Genomic DNA, 14,725 nt, shown 5'->3' with positions numbered 1-14,725 from the left:
TGCTTTTTCATAAATTTTTCGAAGACAAATTTATGATTAATTTAAAAAAAACACTAAATTCCTAAATTAATAATTTCTGTCAAATAACTATCTACCCAGTATGTTTATTTTTTGTCAATAATGACATGCATTAACGCAAATATTGACGTTATAGAAATTATTTGGAAAAAAATCGAAAAAAAAATGAAATTTCTACACCCTGTGTCTCTCTGAAGTTTTTTACTTATTTTTATATGCAGAATATGCTGCCGAAGTTTCCGGAATATGGTTCCGACCACCCTGTATATATTATCCGATATTATCCACATATCTAAACCAAACTCATAGAAAATACTCAAACTGATTTTTGCCCTAATTTGATTCCGTTTTCATTCAATCAAACCACCTATATATCCCCAGCGCCTTCTTAACTTTATATTACTTTTTTATCACACCACACAGACTTCATCATACATTATTAACAAATCGTCTACTACAATATATCTTCTAACTCTCGTTGTTTCTTATTTTAGTTTGCAGGAAACGACGGGCTTCTACTTAAAAATTTACGCCTGGTTTGCCGTGGCCAACACTCTGTTCACGCTGTTCCGCGCCTTTCTTTTCGCGTACGGAGGGGTCGTAGCCGCGGCCAAGTTCCACAAGCTCTTATTAAAGTCCGTGGTTAAGGTGAGTACAGCCCTCTGCGGGTGATTTCTCTTGAAAATAGGGGGAGTCGGGGTTAAAGAGGACCGGTGGGAAATGAGCTGGCGATTTAAATTGGTGTTGTACTACTCTGTTTACTATACCTATTTTGCTATAAATATCGTAATTTTGAATCATACAGGGTGTTTAAAATTCTACGCCAAACTTTCTAAAACAATAATTTTACTTTGTTTTTATAAACGGAACACCCTGTATATTATTTTTTTAATAGATGGGGAATTAAAAAACGAGCATTTTTTGTATTTAGAGTATTTCAAAATTTTTAACGGTTTCGCAGATATTCGCGATTTTATACCGGGTGCGTCTCAAAAGTAGCTCACCCCTATAACCTTTTTATTTTTTTAGATAAAAAAACGAAATTTGGTATGTTAGAATATGACATAAATTAGGATTGATTGACGCATTCAATTGTTTTTGGTCACTCCCTGTTTCACCGTAAATGACTATTTCTAATTTTTAATTTTTTTTTCTAAACTTCTGATTCTGATTTTTAAATGACACCCTCTGTATTTTTTTACTTTATTCGAAAGAATATGACATTCTGAATAGAATGACATATCATATGTCAACTTTTGACGTTCTCGCTTAATAAAAAATCGTATTTTAAAATTCAATCCAGAGTACCATGGCTAAAATGCTCAAATCGTATTTTAAAATTCAATCTAGAGTACCATGGCTAAAATGCTCAAATCGTATTTTTAATCATCTCAATTTTTTCAAATGGAACGAGGGTGGCTCATTAGCATATTTGGAAAAAGCATTTTTTTATGAATAATTTGATACCACACACTTGGTATTTCGAGTCAAATATTCGTTACGAACCGCAAGTTATAATGTCAAATAAACCATATGCGAAAATGTCAAAAGTTGACATATGATATGTCATTCTATTCGGAATGTTATTTTCTATCGAGCAAAGCAAAAAAATACCGAAGGTACCATTTAAAAATCAAAAGTTGTAGTCATTTCCGGTGAAACAGGAAGTGACCGAAAAAAATTGAATACGTCAATCAATCCTAATTTATGTCATATACTAACATACCAAATCTCGTTTTTTAACTGAAAAAATAAAAAAGTTATAGGGGTGAGCCACTTTTGAAACGCACCCGGTATAAAGGCGCGTAATCGGCAGTTCAGCAGTTTGAAGTTTGATATAGTCTGTAAAACGAATAACTTTGAATTTGACAGTTCCCGCGGGCTTTTCTAGTGTTAATTTTATTAGGTTAGCAATTTGCGTCCATGCTGACGCAATGCCGTCTTTAATAGAACAGCCACGGAGCGAGATTTATGACGTCACGCTAGTTAGATACTACGGATTAATAAATATGTTGTAGAATACATGGAAAATATAATTATTCCTCGTATTTTTGGTTTGTATTTTAAAAATGGTATAGTTTACATGAAATATAGATAATATACAGTTAATAAATACAATATATATACCTATTTATAGTAATAAATACTTTGGCAAATAAACTATGATCCATACAAATGCAGCAAATGTTTTACAATATGGCTGAAATCGTACTCCATAGTCAATGTAGATAGTTTTTGTGTTAAGAATAATAATTTAAAAAAATATGTGGTCATCTTTTGACAAGTTTATATTAGTTTATTAATTGCAGTAAACATTATATATAAATAATTTTTGTGAATGCAAATAATAATACATCACTATTAGTAAATATTGAATGTTTTTTGTTAAATTAGATCGATTTTCAAACCCCAAAATTTAAAATATATTTTACATTTTATCCATTATCTTATGTACCACCTATTCATTCTTTGTATATTGTAAAACATTTGCTGCATTTGTATGGTTCATAGTTTATTTGCCAACGTATTTATTACTATAAATAGGTATATATTATATTGTATTTATTAACTTATATTATGTATATTTCATGTAAACTATATCATTTTTAAAACACAAACCAAAAATACGAGGAATAATTATGTTTTCCATGTATTCTACAACATATTTATTAATCCGTAGTATCTAACTAGCGTGACGTCATAAATCTCGCTCCGTGGCTGTTCTATTAGAGACGGCATTGGTCTAATATTTAGAAATGTCAAAAGCTGATGACATTTTACTTTTGCCAATTATGACATTTCGTGTTGATTTTTGCAAGAAGAGGAAGAACTGTCACTTGTTTTATTATTTTCCTTTTCTATTTCACGAAAGTAAAAAGAGTTACCTATCTGATTCGTTCAGGCACTCAATTTAAAGAATATCATTAACTTTTTTGATAGAGGGATTTTATATTTGCCATGTTGGTAAAAAATAACGATCAAAATTCAAAGTTATTCATTTTATAGACTATAATACCGCGTTTTAAATTGTGAATTAATTGGCGAAGGTGCCAGAAAAGTTAGAGTAATAGTAGTTGTATAAATTATGTATTGTATATATATAGTATAAAGTGAGAAAATAACTCGTTAAGTAGTTTATCGTGAGTTTAAATTAGTGGACCCACGGAATCCGTAACAATATTTTATATTATTTCAAAAACAAAAACATAATGGTACAGCATAATTTTGATATGCAGGTTCAAAACAAGAAGTGCTCTTATATTTTTTTTTCGTTGTTTTATAGCTAGTGTTGTCGGATATTTTTATTTGCGAAAAAGAAATATTGCGTTTAGATTGAAAATCTAAAAGCGGCAGTTTTATTGCAATGTAAGTAAGCGTTGGTCCCCCCATTTTATATTTTACTTTTTCATACCTACGACAAATATACATATATTGAAATTTTATAACTCGTTTTATTTAAAAAATGTTAGAAAACAAGTCTGTAATTGATATATTTAATTGTTATGTAATATATTCCATTTAAATGTAATATATTACTTTACAATTAAAAAAATGGAAATACAAAAAATATATTAAAAATATATACAGGCATTAATTGGAATTTTTAGTATGCGAATCAATGCCGTCTCTAATAGAACAGCCTCGGGGCGAGATTTATGACGTCACGCTAGTTAGATACTACGGATTAATAAATATGTTGTAGAATACATGGAAAACATAATTATTCCTCAGATTTTTGGTTTGTATTTTAAAAATTATACAGTTCACATGAAATATACATAATATACAGTTAATAACTACAACATATATACCTATTTATAGTAATAAATACTTTGGCAAATAAACTATGAACCATACAAATGCAGCAAATGTTTTACAATATACAAATAATGTATTACATAATATATTGGGTAAAATGTAAATATATTTTAAATTTTGGGGTTTGAAAATCGATCTAATTTAAGAAAAAACATTCAATATCTACTAATAGTGATGTATTATTATTTGCATTCACAAAATTTATATGTATATTTTGCAAGTATCAATGTTCGAAAAATTATATTTACAAATAATACAATATCATCTAAAAAAAGGCGTCAACGATGGCTATGAAATGAAGATCGCTTGCATTTTATATGTAAAATTATTCTAAAATTTTTGATTTTCTTGGGATTTTTAGGTTCGGGAAAAGCGCTGATTTAAGTTTTCATTTGGGTTTTCATTATTTTTATTTGTTTAAAAAAAACGCTTTGGCTAACTATAGCCTTCATCAGTGTTGTGTCATATGAAAAAAATAGTGTCGAATATAATCCAAAAAATTACATATAAAATATTCACACCACATAATGTTTACTGCAATTAATAAACTAATATAAAACTTATCAAAAGATGACCACATATTTTTTAGAATTATTATTCTTAACAGTAAAACTATCTACATTGACTATGGAGACTATGGAGTACGCAGTAAACATTATGTGGTGCGTGGTGTGAATATTTTATATGTAATTTTTTGGATTATATTCGACACTATTTTTTTGCATATGACACAACACTGATGAAGGCTATAATGTTAGCCGAAACGTTTTTTTTTAAACCAAATAAAAATAATGAAAAACCAAATGAAAACTTAATCAGCGTTTTTCCCGAACCTAAATCCCAAGAAAATCAAAAAATTTAGAATATTTAGAAACAAGGTTCAAGAATATCAAATTTTCCAAGATTGTAAAATTCTAGTTAACTTCTTTATGTGTACAATTATTTAGGGAATGTCATCGATGTTCATTTCCAAGCCAACTAGACGCCGATTTTTTTTCGATGATACGGTATAATTCTTAAATAAAATGTAAATAACATTCGACCAATTAAAACAAAGAAATATGAATTTCTTAGTATTTTCAGTAACACCTTTATTCTTAAAACTTAATTTTGTATTGCAAATATACCAATTTTATTGTTATTTTATTTATATTGTATTCAGCCATCATTTAAATATTTGATATTAATTTGGTATTATAAATAATCGACACTATTCAGTAAAAATTACTGAACAAATAGGTATATGTTATGCTTTACATACATTATATTATCAAACAAAAACACATTCTTCTTTTAAAGTTTATCATTCTTGTCTTTACAAAAATCTTTTTTAATTTTGAACTCAAAATAATAATCTTTTTCATGATCTTTAATACACATATTCTTTATTTTTCCCTAGATCATAATACCTACTTACGTGTTTATCTTACGTGTTTGAATCTATCGAAGCTGAACCAACAACACTTGGAGTGGAGATTCCACAATATGAATAAAATAAACATAATTGTCCAGTTTTCTTTAATACCATTCTGGGAGAATATTATTTTTAAATTTATTAAAGATATTTTCAATAGAATTGTCTTGATTTATAACTCGTACCCACTTTTCTTGCTCTTCCGGATACTTTAAGCTGCCTAGTATAACTATCCTTTCCACCAGGAACACAACAAAGATGAGGCATAGCACCAAAAACACACTCCACTTAAGCTTTATTGATGAATTGTTGAGTCTTAAAAAACACACACAAAAATCACGATAAATAAAAAATTTATGGGCACTTTTTGGTTAAAGCACTTAACAAAACGTGTAATATTTCGTGTTTTTTTATGAGAAACAGATTGACCATCATAGTAACCATATATCTGGTAGTACTTTATGTTACTTAAACACCAAAATAATTAGTTTTTTGCACTACAATAACAAATAATACCAAAAATCAACCGACAAAATATGAATACAGAATCTAACCCAATATCTAAGTATGTACAGCTGATGAAGTAAACAAAAGTCCGCCCGTAGGCTGATCTTTTATAGAGGGCATTGTGCGAACAAACACGAGAGACACTTCATTTGTTTTTATTTTCTTAACATGACAGATGAAGTTCTAAAGGGGGATGTTTTGTGTTGGAATATGATAGAAAGACGAAATGATGATGGATTTAAAAACATCCTGTATAATTTATCATAAACGAACAGAGTTTTGTTTAATGTTTTTGATTTATTAAGTACTAGGGCCCTAGTATTAAAAGGATATTATTAATATGTTGGAACTGCTCTACGCTTGCTTATTCTTATAAAAACGGTGTGCTTTACCCCGGCCTCCCCTCGATCCACGAACCAAGCACCGTAATTTTTTACGAGAAAATAAACAAGGATTAGCGCCAGCTTTCTATTAACAGGCCAGGACGACGTTCTTCGACATTACTCCCCTAGGACGGATCCTGAACAGATTTTCCAGTGACACTTACACCGTCGACGATTCCTTACCCTTCATCTTAAATGTTTTACTAGCGCAGTTTTTCGGCATGCTGGGTAAGTAGTTTTGTACTATTTTGTCTAAAATTATAAAAGAAGCAAATTTTTAATTCTAACTTAACAAATTCCTAATCGTTTATAATCAAATAAATTCCAGGTTCTATCGGTGTGACAATCTACGGTCTGCCCTGGATTTGTCTCCTCCTTGTCCCCCTCATCCCCGTCTACCACTGGCTGCAGAATTACTACAGGCTCACGTCCAGAGAATTGAAACGAATATCCAGCTCCACGCTCAGTCCGGTCTACGGGCATTTCAACGAGACGCTGCAAGGTAGGGATGGGAATATTTGAAAATTATCGATATGTTTTTTTAGGGTTCCGTGCCAAAAGGGTAAAAACGGGAACCCTATTACTAAGACTTCGCTGTCCGTCCGTCCGTCACAAAGGTATATCCATAGATAAAAGAAAATAATCTTCTATTAAGATAGATATGAAACTTAATAGTAAAATTTTGGGTCAAAGCGCCCCTCCGTGTTCTTAGTAGAGACTACGTTTAACCCAGCGCCTTCGCCTTTTCTGCTGTAAATAATTTTTTATGTTTATATTTGATTTCAAAGGATTTAGTTTTAAAGTTACACTGATATATTATGATATACTAATATATCAACTTTAATAAAACATAAGAATATATATATATTTTACAGTTTATTAAATATAAATTTTGACTACATGGTAGAAACTAAATCACAATATTTGATAAAACTTATAAGTATACAATTTTTACAGTTAATAAATAATAAAACTATTTCTGACTATGATATTTAAAATTTAGATAGATAGAATATTAAAAAACATACCGGGTATCGGGCTTTTTTCACAGAAACGGTATTTTTTGATTTATCAACAATCATTGTCAACTTGACAATATACAGGGTGTTTTCTAATTAGTCTAAAAAATTGTGGTGTAATTCCTCATGTGTTCTTAAAACAATTTTTATATAACCATTAGGTCTAAAGTACTTCCTTTCTGATCTACAGTGTGTTAAAAATTAAAAAAAAAAATCGATATTTTGCTTAAAATAAATGGTACACTACTGCTTTTTTAAAGAAAATATATTTTTTTCTTGACTGGCCATCCTTTTTCAACAAAATTGATTTTTTGAGTTTTTCTTGTTCATTAAACGGTTGCCGAGAAAAAAATAAATATACTTATTAAGAGCCCGCCTTAAGCCGTTTTCTAACGATTTTTTATTTTTTAGATTAATTAGGAAACACCCTGTATATGCATATCACAGGCAACCAAATAAACTAGTAACCTCTAAAAATTATTTTTCCTACCACTAGCGACATACCGTGTTTTTAGTGAGTACTAAATTATTTTATCAAAATTTCACCATATAAGTTTCCAGGCAATGGGTATATCTTATGAACCGTTATAGTTAGACAGTTGAATTTTTTATCTATGTTGCTGCTATAAGAACAAATACTGAAAACAGAATTAAATAAATGTTTATAAATACAAAAGTACTTTCACTAAACATTATCTTTTAAGTAAGAATTTTACATAGAATCTTTCAAGTCCTCGGTGGCCGCGTGGTTAAAGCGTTAGGACTTTACGCTGCTATTACGTTGGAGTCATAGTAAGGCAGGTTCGAATCCTAGTCAAGGCGACTTTTTTAATGTTTTTTTTTTAATTTTTACATATTTTTACATATTTATTTTTACTTTTTACATATTTATTATTGATTAATACAATTTTTAGTAATGTGTTTCTTCATTTTTTTTAAATTACTTATACGCGCATTCAAAATTTCAGCTAAATCGGAAAGAAAGTTTATAATAATATAATGTCTAATGTTGTATAGATAATGAATGGTACGGAAACCTTCGTACGCGAGTCCGACTCGCACTTGACCAATTTTTATTTTATATTGCCAATCACGTCGCAAAAATTAATATTTTTGTGACGTTTGAAAAAAACTCGTACCTAACTTTAAACAGAAACATGTAACCTAGCTTATATTTTTTTATATATTTTGAGATAAGGTTTGACATATCGATTATTTAGTACATCTCTATTTCAAGGTGGGTTACTGGAGGGTGGTATACAGAGGGTTATATTTTTAGTTTAAAGGTGCGTTTGTCACCGTCAGGGCTAAAGTTAACTCGATATCTCGTAGTTCCTACAATAAATAAATATTGCTCCCCAAGATAATCCTTTAAAGTAGACAAAGGGAAGACATATAGAGTCGAAGTCTAACTATTGTAGCTAGAGTCTGTATGAAAAAGAAATAAATAGTGAGGGAAATGTAAAAAAAGGAGAAAAAAGATTAAGCGGCTCAGCCCTCAACAACTCGTAACCGTATACACCAGTGTACACCAGTGCAGACACACACACTCACACAACCACACCTACACTAGTGCACACTGATGTAACTGCCTTCAGGCTTCATCAGTACGGTAAGGAATCAGGAAGCGAAGAAACGGATCCCAAAACTAAAAAAACCAGGAAGCAAACGATGCAACGAGGCACCGTGTGCAACCCAGGAGATGGAAAAACAAAATTGATGAAGAAACGAAAATAAAAGATGGAAAGTAAAAGGAGCAAACGGGAGCCTAAAGCCCCAATTTGCAGCCAAGAACCAGAGTCGCCCAGGATTGTGGGCTTCGTCCAGAACAGCCGCGGAGGTAGCCAACAGCAACCCGCCGCAATATATATATATATATATATATATATATATATATATATATATATATATATATATATATATATATATATATATATATATATATATATATATATGTGTGTGTGTGTGTTCTTTGAATTTTAGTTCAAATATTGTTTTTTTCTGTTATTCTTTGAATGAATGTGGAATTAAAATATGTATTTTTCTTAATATATTTTCTTTTTTTCAAGGCCTGACAACCATTAATGCCTTAAGGTCCAACCAGCGTTTCAAAGTTGAAAATATGGTCCACGTGGATGCCAACATTAAGGCTCAATTTGCTAGTCAAGCTGCAACGCGTTGGCTAGGTCTTCGCTTGCAGTTCATTGGGGTAGCTATTGTTACCGGTGTTAGCTTTATAGCTGTGGTACAGCATCAGTATGCTGTAGCTGATCCAGGTAGGTTTATATTCCTGAGTTTATGTTGAATTTTAAATTTCAAAGGCCGAAATAATTTACATATCTTAATATTAAAAATAAAAATCGGTTTATCATAGACTATCGATTCTGAAAAAAGCTATTTTAAAAACTACGATTAGTTTTTACTCCTTTATTTATAACTTATGTAAATTTATATACAGGGTTGTTCACCACATACGCCACGGAGTATTGTAGCTAAACGATGAGATTTTTACAAATTGTAAGTTTTGGGTTCGTTGAAGGACTATGAGAGCTACAATTTAAAAATATTTTTACAAGATACAGAGTGTCCCAAATAAGTAAAAAATATTATAGTTGTATTTTTTTAAATGGAACACCCTGTATATTATTATATTTTTGGATTCTACGATTGAAATAAAGGTAAATTTGATTAAGGTTTACCACACTTAAACCTTACCGTTTTTGAAATATTTTCAATTTTGTGAAATTGCAGTATAAATTTTAAGGCTTCATTTCTCCGAGGGTATCAAAGTTTTTAATACTAAATACTTACTGAAGATTATTTATTGATCAGAGATTGTGCTATAAAAATAAAAATTTTACTACCTTATACAGAGTGTCCAAAAATTTATATTAAATAATTGTGCTGTGTAATTACTAGCTTTAAACGGAAACAACTTGTTTAATTTAAATGGAACACCCTATATATTTTACGTGAATCAGATGCACAATGTAATTGTCTATGAAATTGTATTATACCATTGTTTACCCATCACTTCAAGTTTTCGCAGAAAATGCATTTTCTTATAATTTAGGCCTCATTTATCAATATACCCATGGAATATTGACATTTTAGATTATTTTTAAAGATGTACCAAATTTTTAAAGAGTACAGATACTAATATTGTCGATATAATTTGTTTATTTTATTAAAAAATAAAAAAACTGTTTAAATATTTGTTAAAGGGGACCAATTAATATGATTCCAGTATTCAAACTACATTAACTGACTGTTTGCATTGATTAATAATAATTGCTCCAAATACTAAAAAACTGAATTTTGTATGGGTATTAGACAGTGTGGTAAAAAGTAATACCTTAAAAATGATATTTAATTTTTTGACAAATGTTTAGTTGTAACAACAAAGACATTCATTTTTATAACTTATTATTACATTGATTTCTGATTCAAATCCACATTTATTTAGAATAATTGGATGAATGGAATATTGACATTTCAGATTTTTTTATAGCACTATATATGTACAAAATGTACAAGTGGTAAATATTGCAAGTCCATTGGCATACAAAAAAAAACTATTTAAATCTTTGTAAAAGAGTATATCAATTAAATATACCACCATTATTTCCAACCAAAAATTAGTTAATTACTTTTAAATTTGTTTTAATTAATAAAGTATTCTACATAAATGTGGATTTGGCTCAGAAATCAATATAATAATAAGTTATGAAAATGAACGTCTCTGTTTTTATAAATAAGCATTCGTCAAAAAATGAAATAAAATTGGGACTTTTACCATACCGTCTTTAACAAAAAAAATATTTAAACATTTTTTTTTGAATTTTTTAATTAAATAAGCGAACTATATCGACAATATTAGTATCTGTACCCTTTAAAAATTTGTTACATCTTTAAAAATAAGCTAAAATGTCAATGCCAATGGGTATAGTGATAAATGAGGTCTAAATTATAAGAAAATGCATTTTATACGAAAACTTAAAGAGACGAGTAAAAAATGGTATAATACAATTTGATAGACAATTACATTGTGCATCTGATTCCCTTAAAAAATATAGGGTGTTCCATTTAAATTAAACAAGTTATTGCCGTTTAAAGCTAGTAATTATTTAATATAAATTTCTGGACACTCTGTATAAGGTAGTAAAATTGTTATTATTGCAACACAATATCTGATGAATAAATATTCGTCAGTAAATATTTAGTATTAAAAACTTTGATACCCTTGAAGAAATGAAGCCTTAAAATTTTTACTGCAATTTCATAAAATTGAAAATATTTCAAAAACGGTAAGGTTTAAGTGTGATAAACCTTAATCAAATTTATCTTTATTTCAATCGTAGAATCCAAAAATATAATAATATACAGGGTGTTCCATTTAAAAAAATACAACTATAATATTTTTTACTTATTTGGGACACTCTGTATCTTGTAAAAATATTTTTAAATTGTAGCTCTGATAGTCCTTCAACGAACCCAAAACTTACAATTTGTAAAAATATAATCGTTTAGCTACAATACTCCGTGGCGTATGTGGTGAACAACGATGTATTTATCTCTATCGACACTAAAATTATAATATTTCTTAGTAACTTCTTACCTAAAAGGAATATTTATTTGGATAATTGCTATAATATTTTTTATTTAACATGCTTTTTTTTGTTTGCGACTAATTTTTCCGAAATTGTATTCTATTTCAAATTGTATAAGCCAGAATATTTAAGCACTAAAAATTAGAAACTAGAAATTATACTATACAGTTATGCATTCTGAAAATAACTCTCTTAAGAACATTAAAAATATAGAAATTTATGTCTAATACAATATTAAACACTAGAATAGTTATAAAGTTTCCTAAGTACCTTTCTACCTAAAAAGAAAATTAATTTTGATATTCAGCCTTTTATGTTTTAGTATGTATATTTTCTCAAAGTTGTGATTCATGATCAAACTAATACCCAAGTAGCATCTATCTGACTTCGAACTAAATCTGACCTGAAGCGACGTCAGACTTTGTTCAAATTTAGGTCGGGTGCTGGTGATACGACCGGTGACGTCGCTTTCCTATTAAAAGCGACGTCGTTGGATCCGAGTCGGTAAATCCAACGATCTGTCGACGTACAAAATAACAACGTACCATTTTTATTAATTTCCCAACGTTGTTCCCACGTTGGCTTGCAGGACGTACATATACTGGAACTAGCCCGACGTCTACCCGTTGTCCGAATAGGATACGTCTCACTGATAATCTCTAAAGTAACGTCCAATTATATTTTGTTGTATTTTATGTTTATATTTATAACCTAATTTACGTATCTCTATTTACGTCCGTAAATACAACGCATTAAGTAGCATTTGCGGCCTAATGAACATCATGAACATAACCTAATAAAAAGTTTTTGTAAACAAACTTAATTTTTTTATTATGCCTAAAAAAACACTAAAAAGGCATTTAGACATTCATCTACATTTTACAGAAAGAGGTCGAGGCTTTTGCAAAATAATAATAGTAGTAGTGATGTCTTGCCTCTAACCACGAATGCTTTTTATCCAGAAGAGATGCTGCAGTACACTGGTGCATCTTAATTTAATTTTTTAGCTTAGGAAACCAGCAGACCCCATCCTCCTCCCATATGTGAGGTACTGGTTCCAATTCTTTTAAATTTTGTATATATACTATCTTAAAAAAGTGGCTGCCCATTTTTTTAAGGAGAAAACAAAAACTAAAATATAGTTCCACAAATCATAAATCACTGATACGCAAAGTGAGGTTACGTCATGGTACAAAGAATACAAGGTATGATATTGCGCAGGTTGGTCGCTACGTCACAGGTGATAACAGGCGCTATTGGTCAGCACGCTCCGCGCGCCAGTTCAAATCGTCAAGATATTGTTATAAACCTGTTTTTTTGTTTATATACCGTCATTGAATTATCGCTAAGCAAGTTACTGTGGAGCAGTGCGTAAGGAGTCGGGCTAGGAAGCGAAGAGACCGGAGTTCGAATCTCGGCCGGGACATAACTTTTTATTTATTTTTTAAATACTGTTGTATTCTATAGTTTATTTTTGCAGTATGAAAAAAAGAACTATTTATTCTGTGATTTTTAATCTCCGGTATTAATATAAATTGATTGTTGGTACAATACCTCATTTAATATAAAATAATATTCTACTTTTTGAAATGTATCGGGCCCTAATTGTACCTAAAAGTAAAATATATTTTTAGTGATATACCATATTGTAAACTATTTAATATTTCAGTCACTTAAAAAGTTAATTTGCATTGAATAATTGCCTACCATTAAAGGAAATTGGAGCTATATAATCCTTGATGGACATCTTCCTCTAAATTTTGGGTTTCGTTCAACCAATTTATTTTCAAAACCTGAAACATCTACATATAAAAAGAAGCACAGGTCACTAATTATAATAAACTTCACCCTTGGAATTAATTCTATCACAATTACAATACATTCATCTGCATTGGCATTTTCTACTGTTCGATGGGAAACAATAAACTTTCCAACATTTTTTAAATGATGTAACAATTCCTCTTGTGGTTACTTTTCCATAGATATCCTCATCTCTGTCCTCATGTGAATTCAGAGGCAATGAACATGAAAATTATTTACCATAAACATCGCAATAACACCTAATAAACAATTTTATACCGAATATAGAAATAAATTTAGTATTCTTACCTATTATCGTCCAAATCCATGTTAATAGATAATTATTATTTTTAAATATATTTTTGGAACTGCTGGTTTTAGTAATTATTAAATTAAACGAACTAAAAAGTCTTAAAAATAAACAATTCTTAACCATAACCCCAAAAAATACAGATCTCCTGTCAACTTTCTTTATTTTTTATTTATTCATTGTTTTCCTAGTGACGTCACAGGTGGTATGCGCGAACTGAACGAAATTGGAGCCGCTATCGATCATACCTTGTATTCTTTGTACCATGAGGTTACGTGGCGTACGTTGGAATTATATACGTCATAATACGATTGCCGGTCGTCCGGTTTGATGACTTCGGTTGTGTGAGACGACTAATGTTGTAGACCCGGTCGGAATTGGTATATTGGTAGTTCATATTAAGTTGGACACAAAAATCCGCCATTCTTAACAAGTATCCGATTGTCAGCCATTTTAAAATCGTTTTTTGTTTTTAAAATTTATATTCACATTTCGATTTCTAGTAGAATATTTTTTTATAGTTTTTATTTCATAAATCTACCTAATTTTGAAGGCGCTCGTTGTTTTCCGGAGTATTTTAATCAGATATATCAAGAAAGTGACTTCCGTTGACAAAACTGATGTCTGGATTAATGATTCAGAATTATTATAATATGAAATTAGGTAGGCACTTATAGTTATATTCGAGGAGTGATTATGAATCCATTTGTAATTGGTAGTTTGGTTAGGTTTTTATGTATTCTTGGTAGCGAATATGAAACCAAACGTAACGTAAGTGCTTAGGGACGAATTTTAAGTGACTAAAATCCAACGTAATATGACGTTGGTAATTGGTAGAATTACAT

The 14,725-nt window shown here is 29.9% G+C and overlaps 1 protein-coding gene across 2 annotated transcripts in view; it reads left to right on the top strand.

Moving 5' to 3' along the window:
* The window catches only part of LOC115890331 (multidrug resistance-associated protein 7), a 64,274-nt gene that overhangs the window by 41,026 nt on the left and 8,523 nt on the right, over positions 1-14,725 (top strand). For both annotated transcript variants that reach the window (XM_030910521.1, XM_030910522.1), the window contains exons 16-19: positions 513-666; positions 6,237-6,369; positions 6,470-6,643; positions 9,230-9,436. In XM_030910521.1, coding sequence (XP_030766381.1) covers positions 513-666; positions 6,237-6,369; positions 6,470-6,643; positions 9,230-9,436 — 668 coding nt within the window. The remainder of the gene's footprint in view (positions 1-512; positions 667-6,236; positions 6,370-6,469; positions 6,644-9,229; positions 9,437-14,725) is intronic.

This window comes from Sitophilus oryzae, unplaced genomic scaffold (genome assembly GCF_002938485.1).
Source record: "Sitophilus oryzae breed Bouriz unplaced genomic scaffold, Soryzae_2.0 scaffold_863_pilon_pilon, whole genome shotgun sequence".
NCBI classification, from domain to species: Eukaryota; Metazoa; Arthropoda; class Insecta; order Coleoptera; family Curculionidae; genus Sitophilus; species Sitophilus oryzae.
Note: the sequence above shows the minus strand (reverse complement) of the source record. Positions and strands in the feature narration are given on the sequence as shown.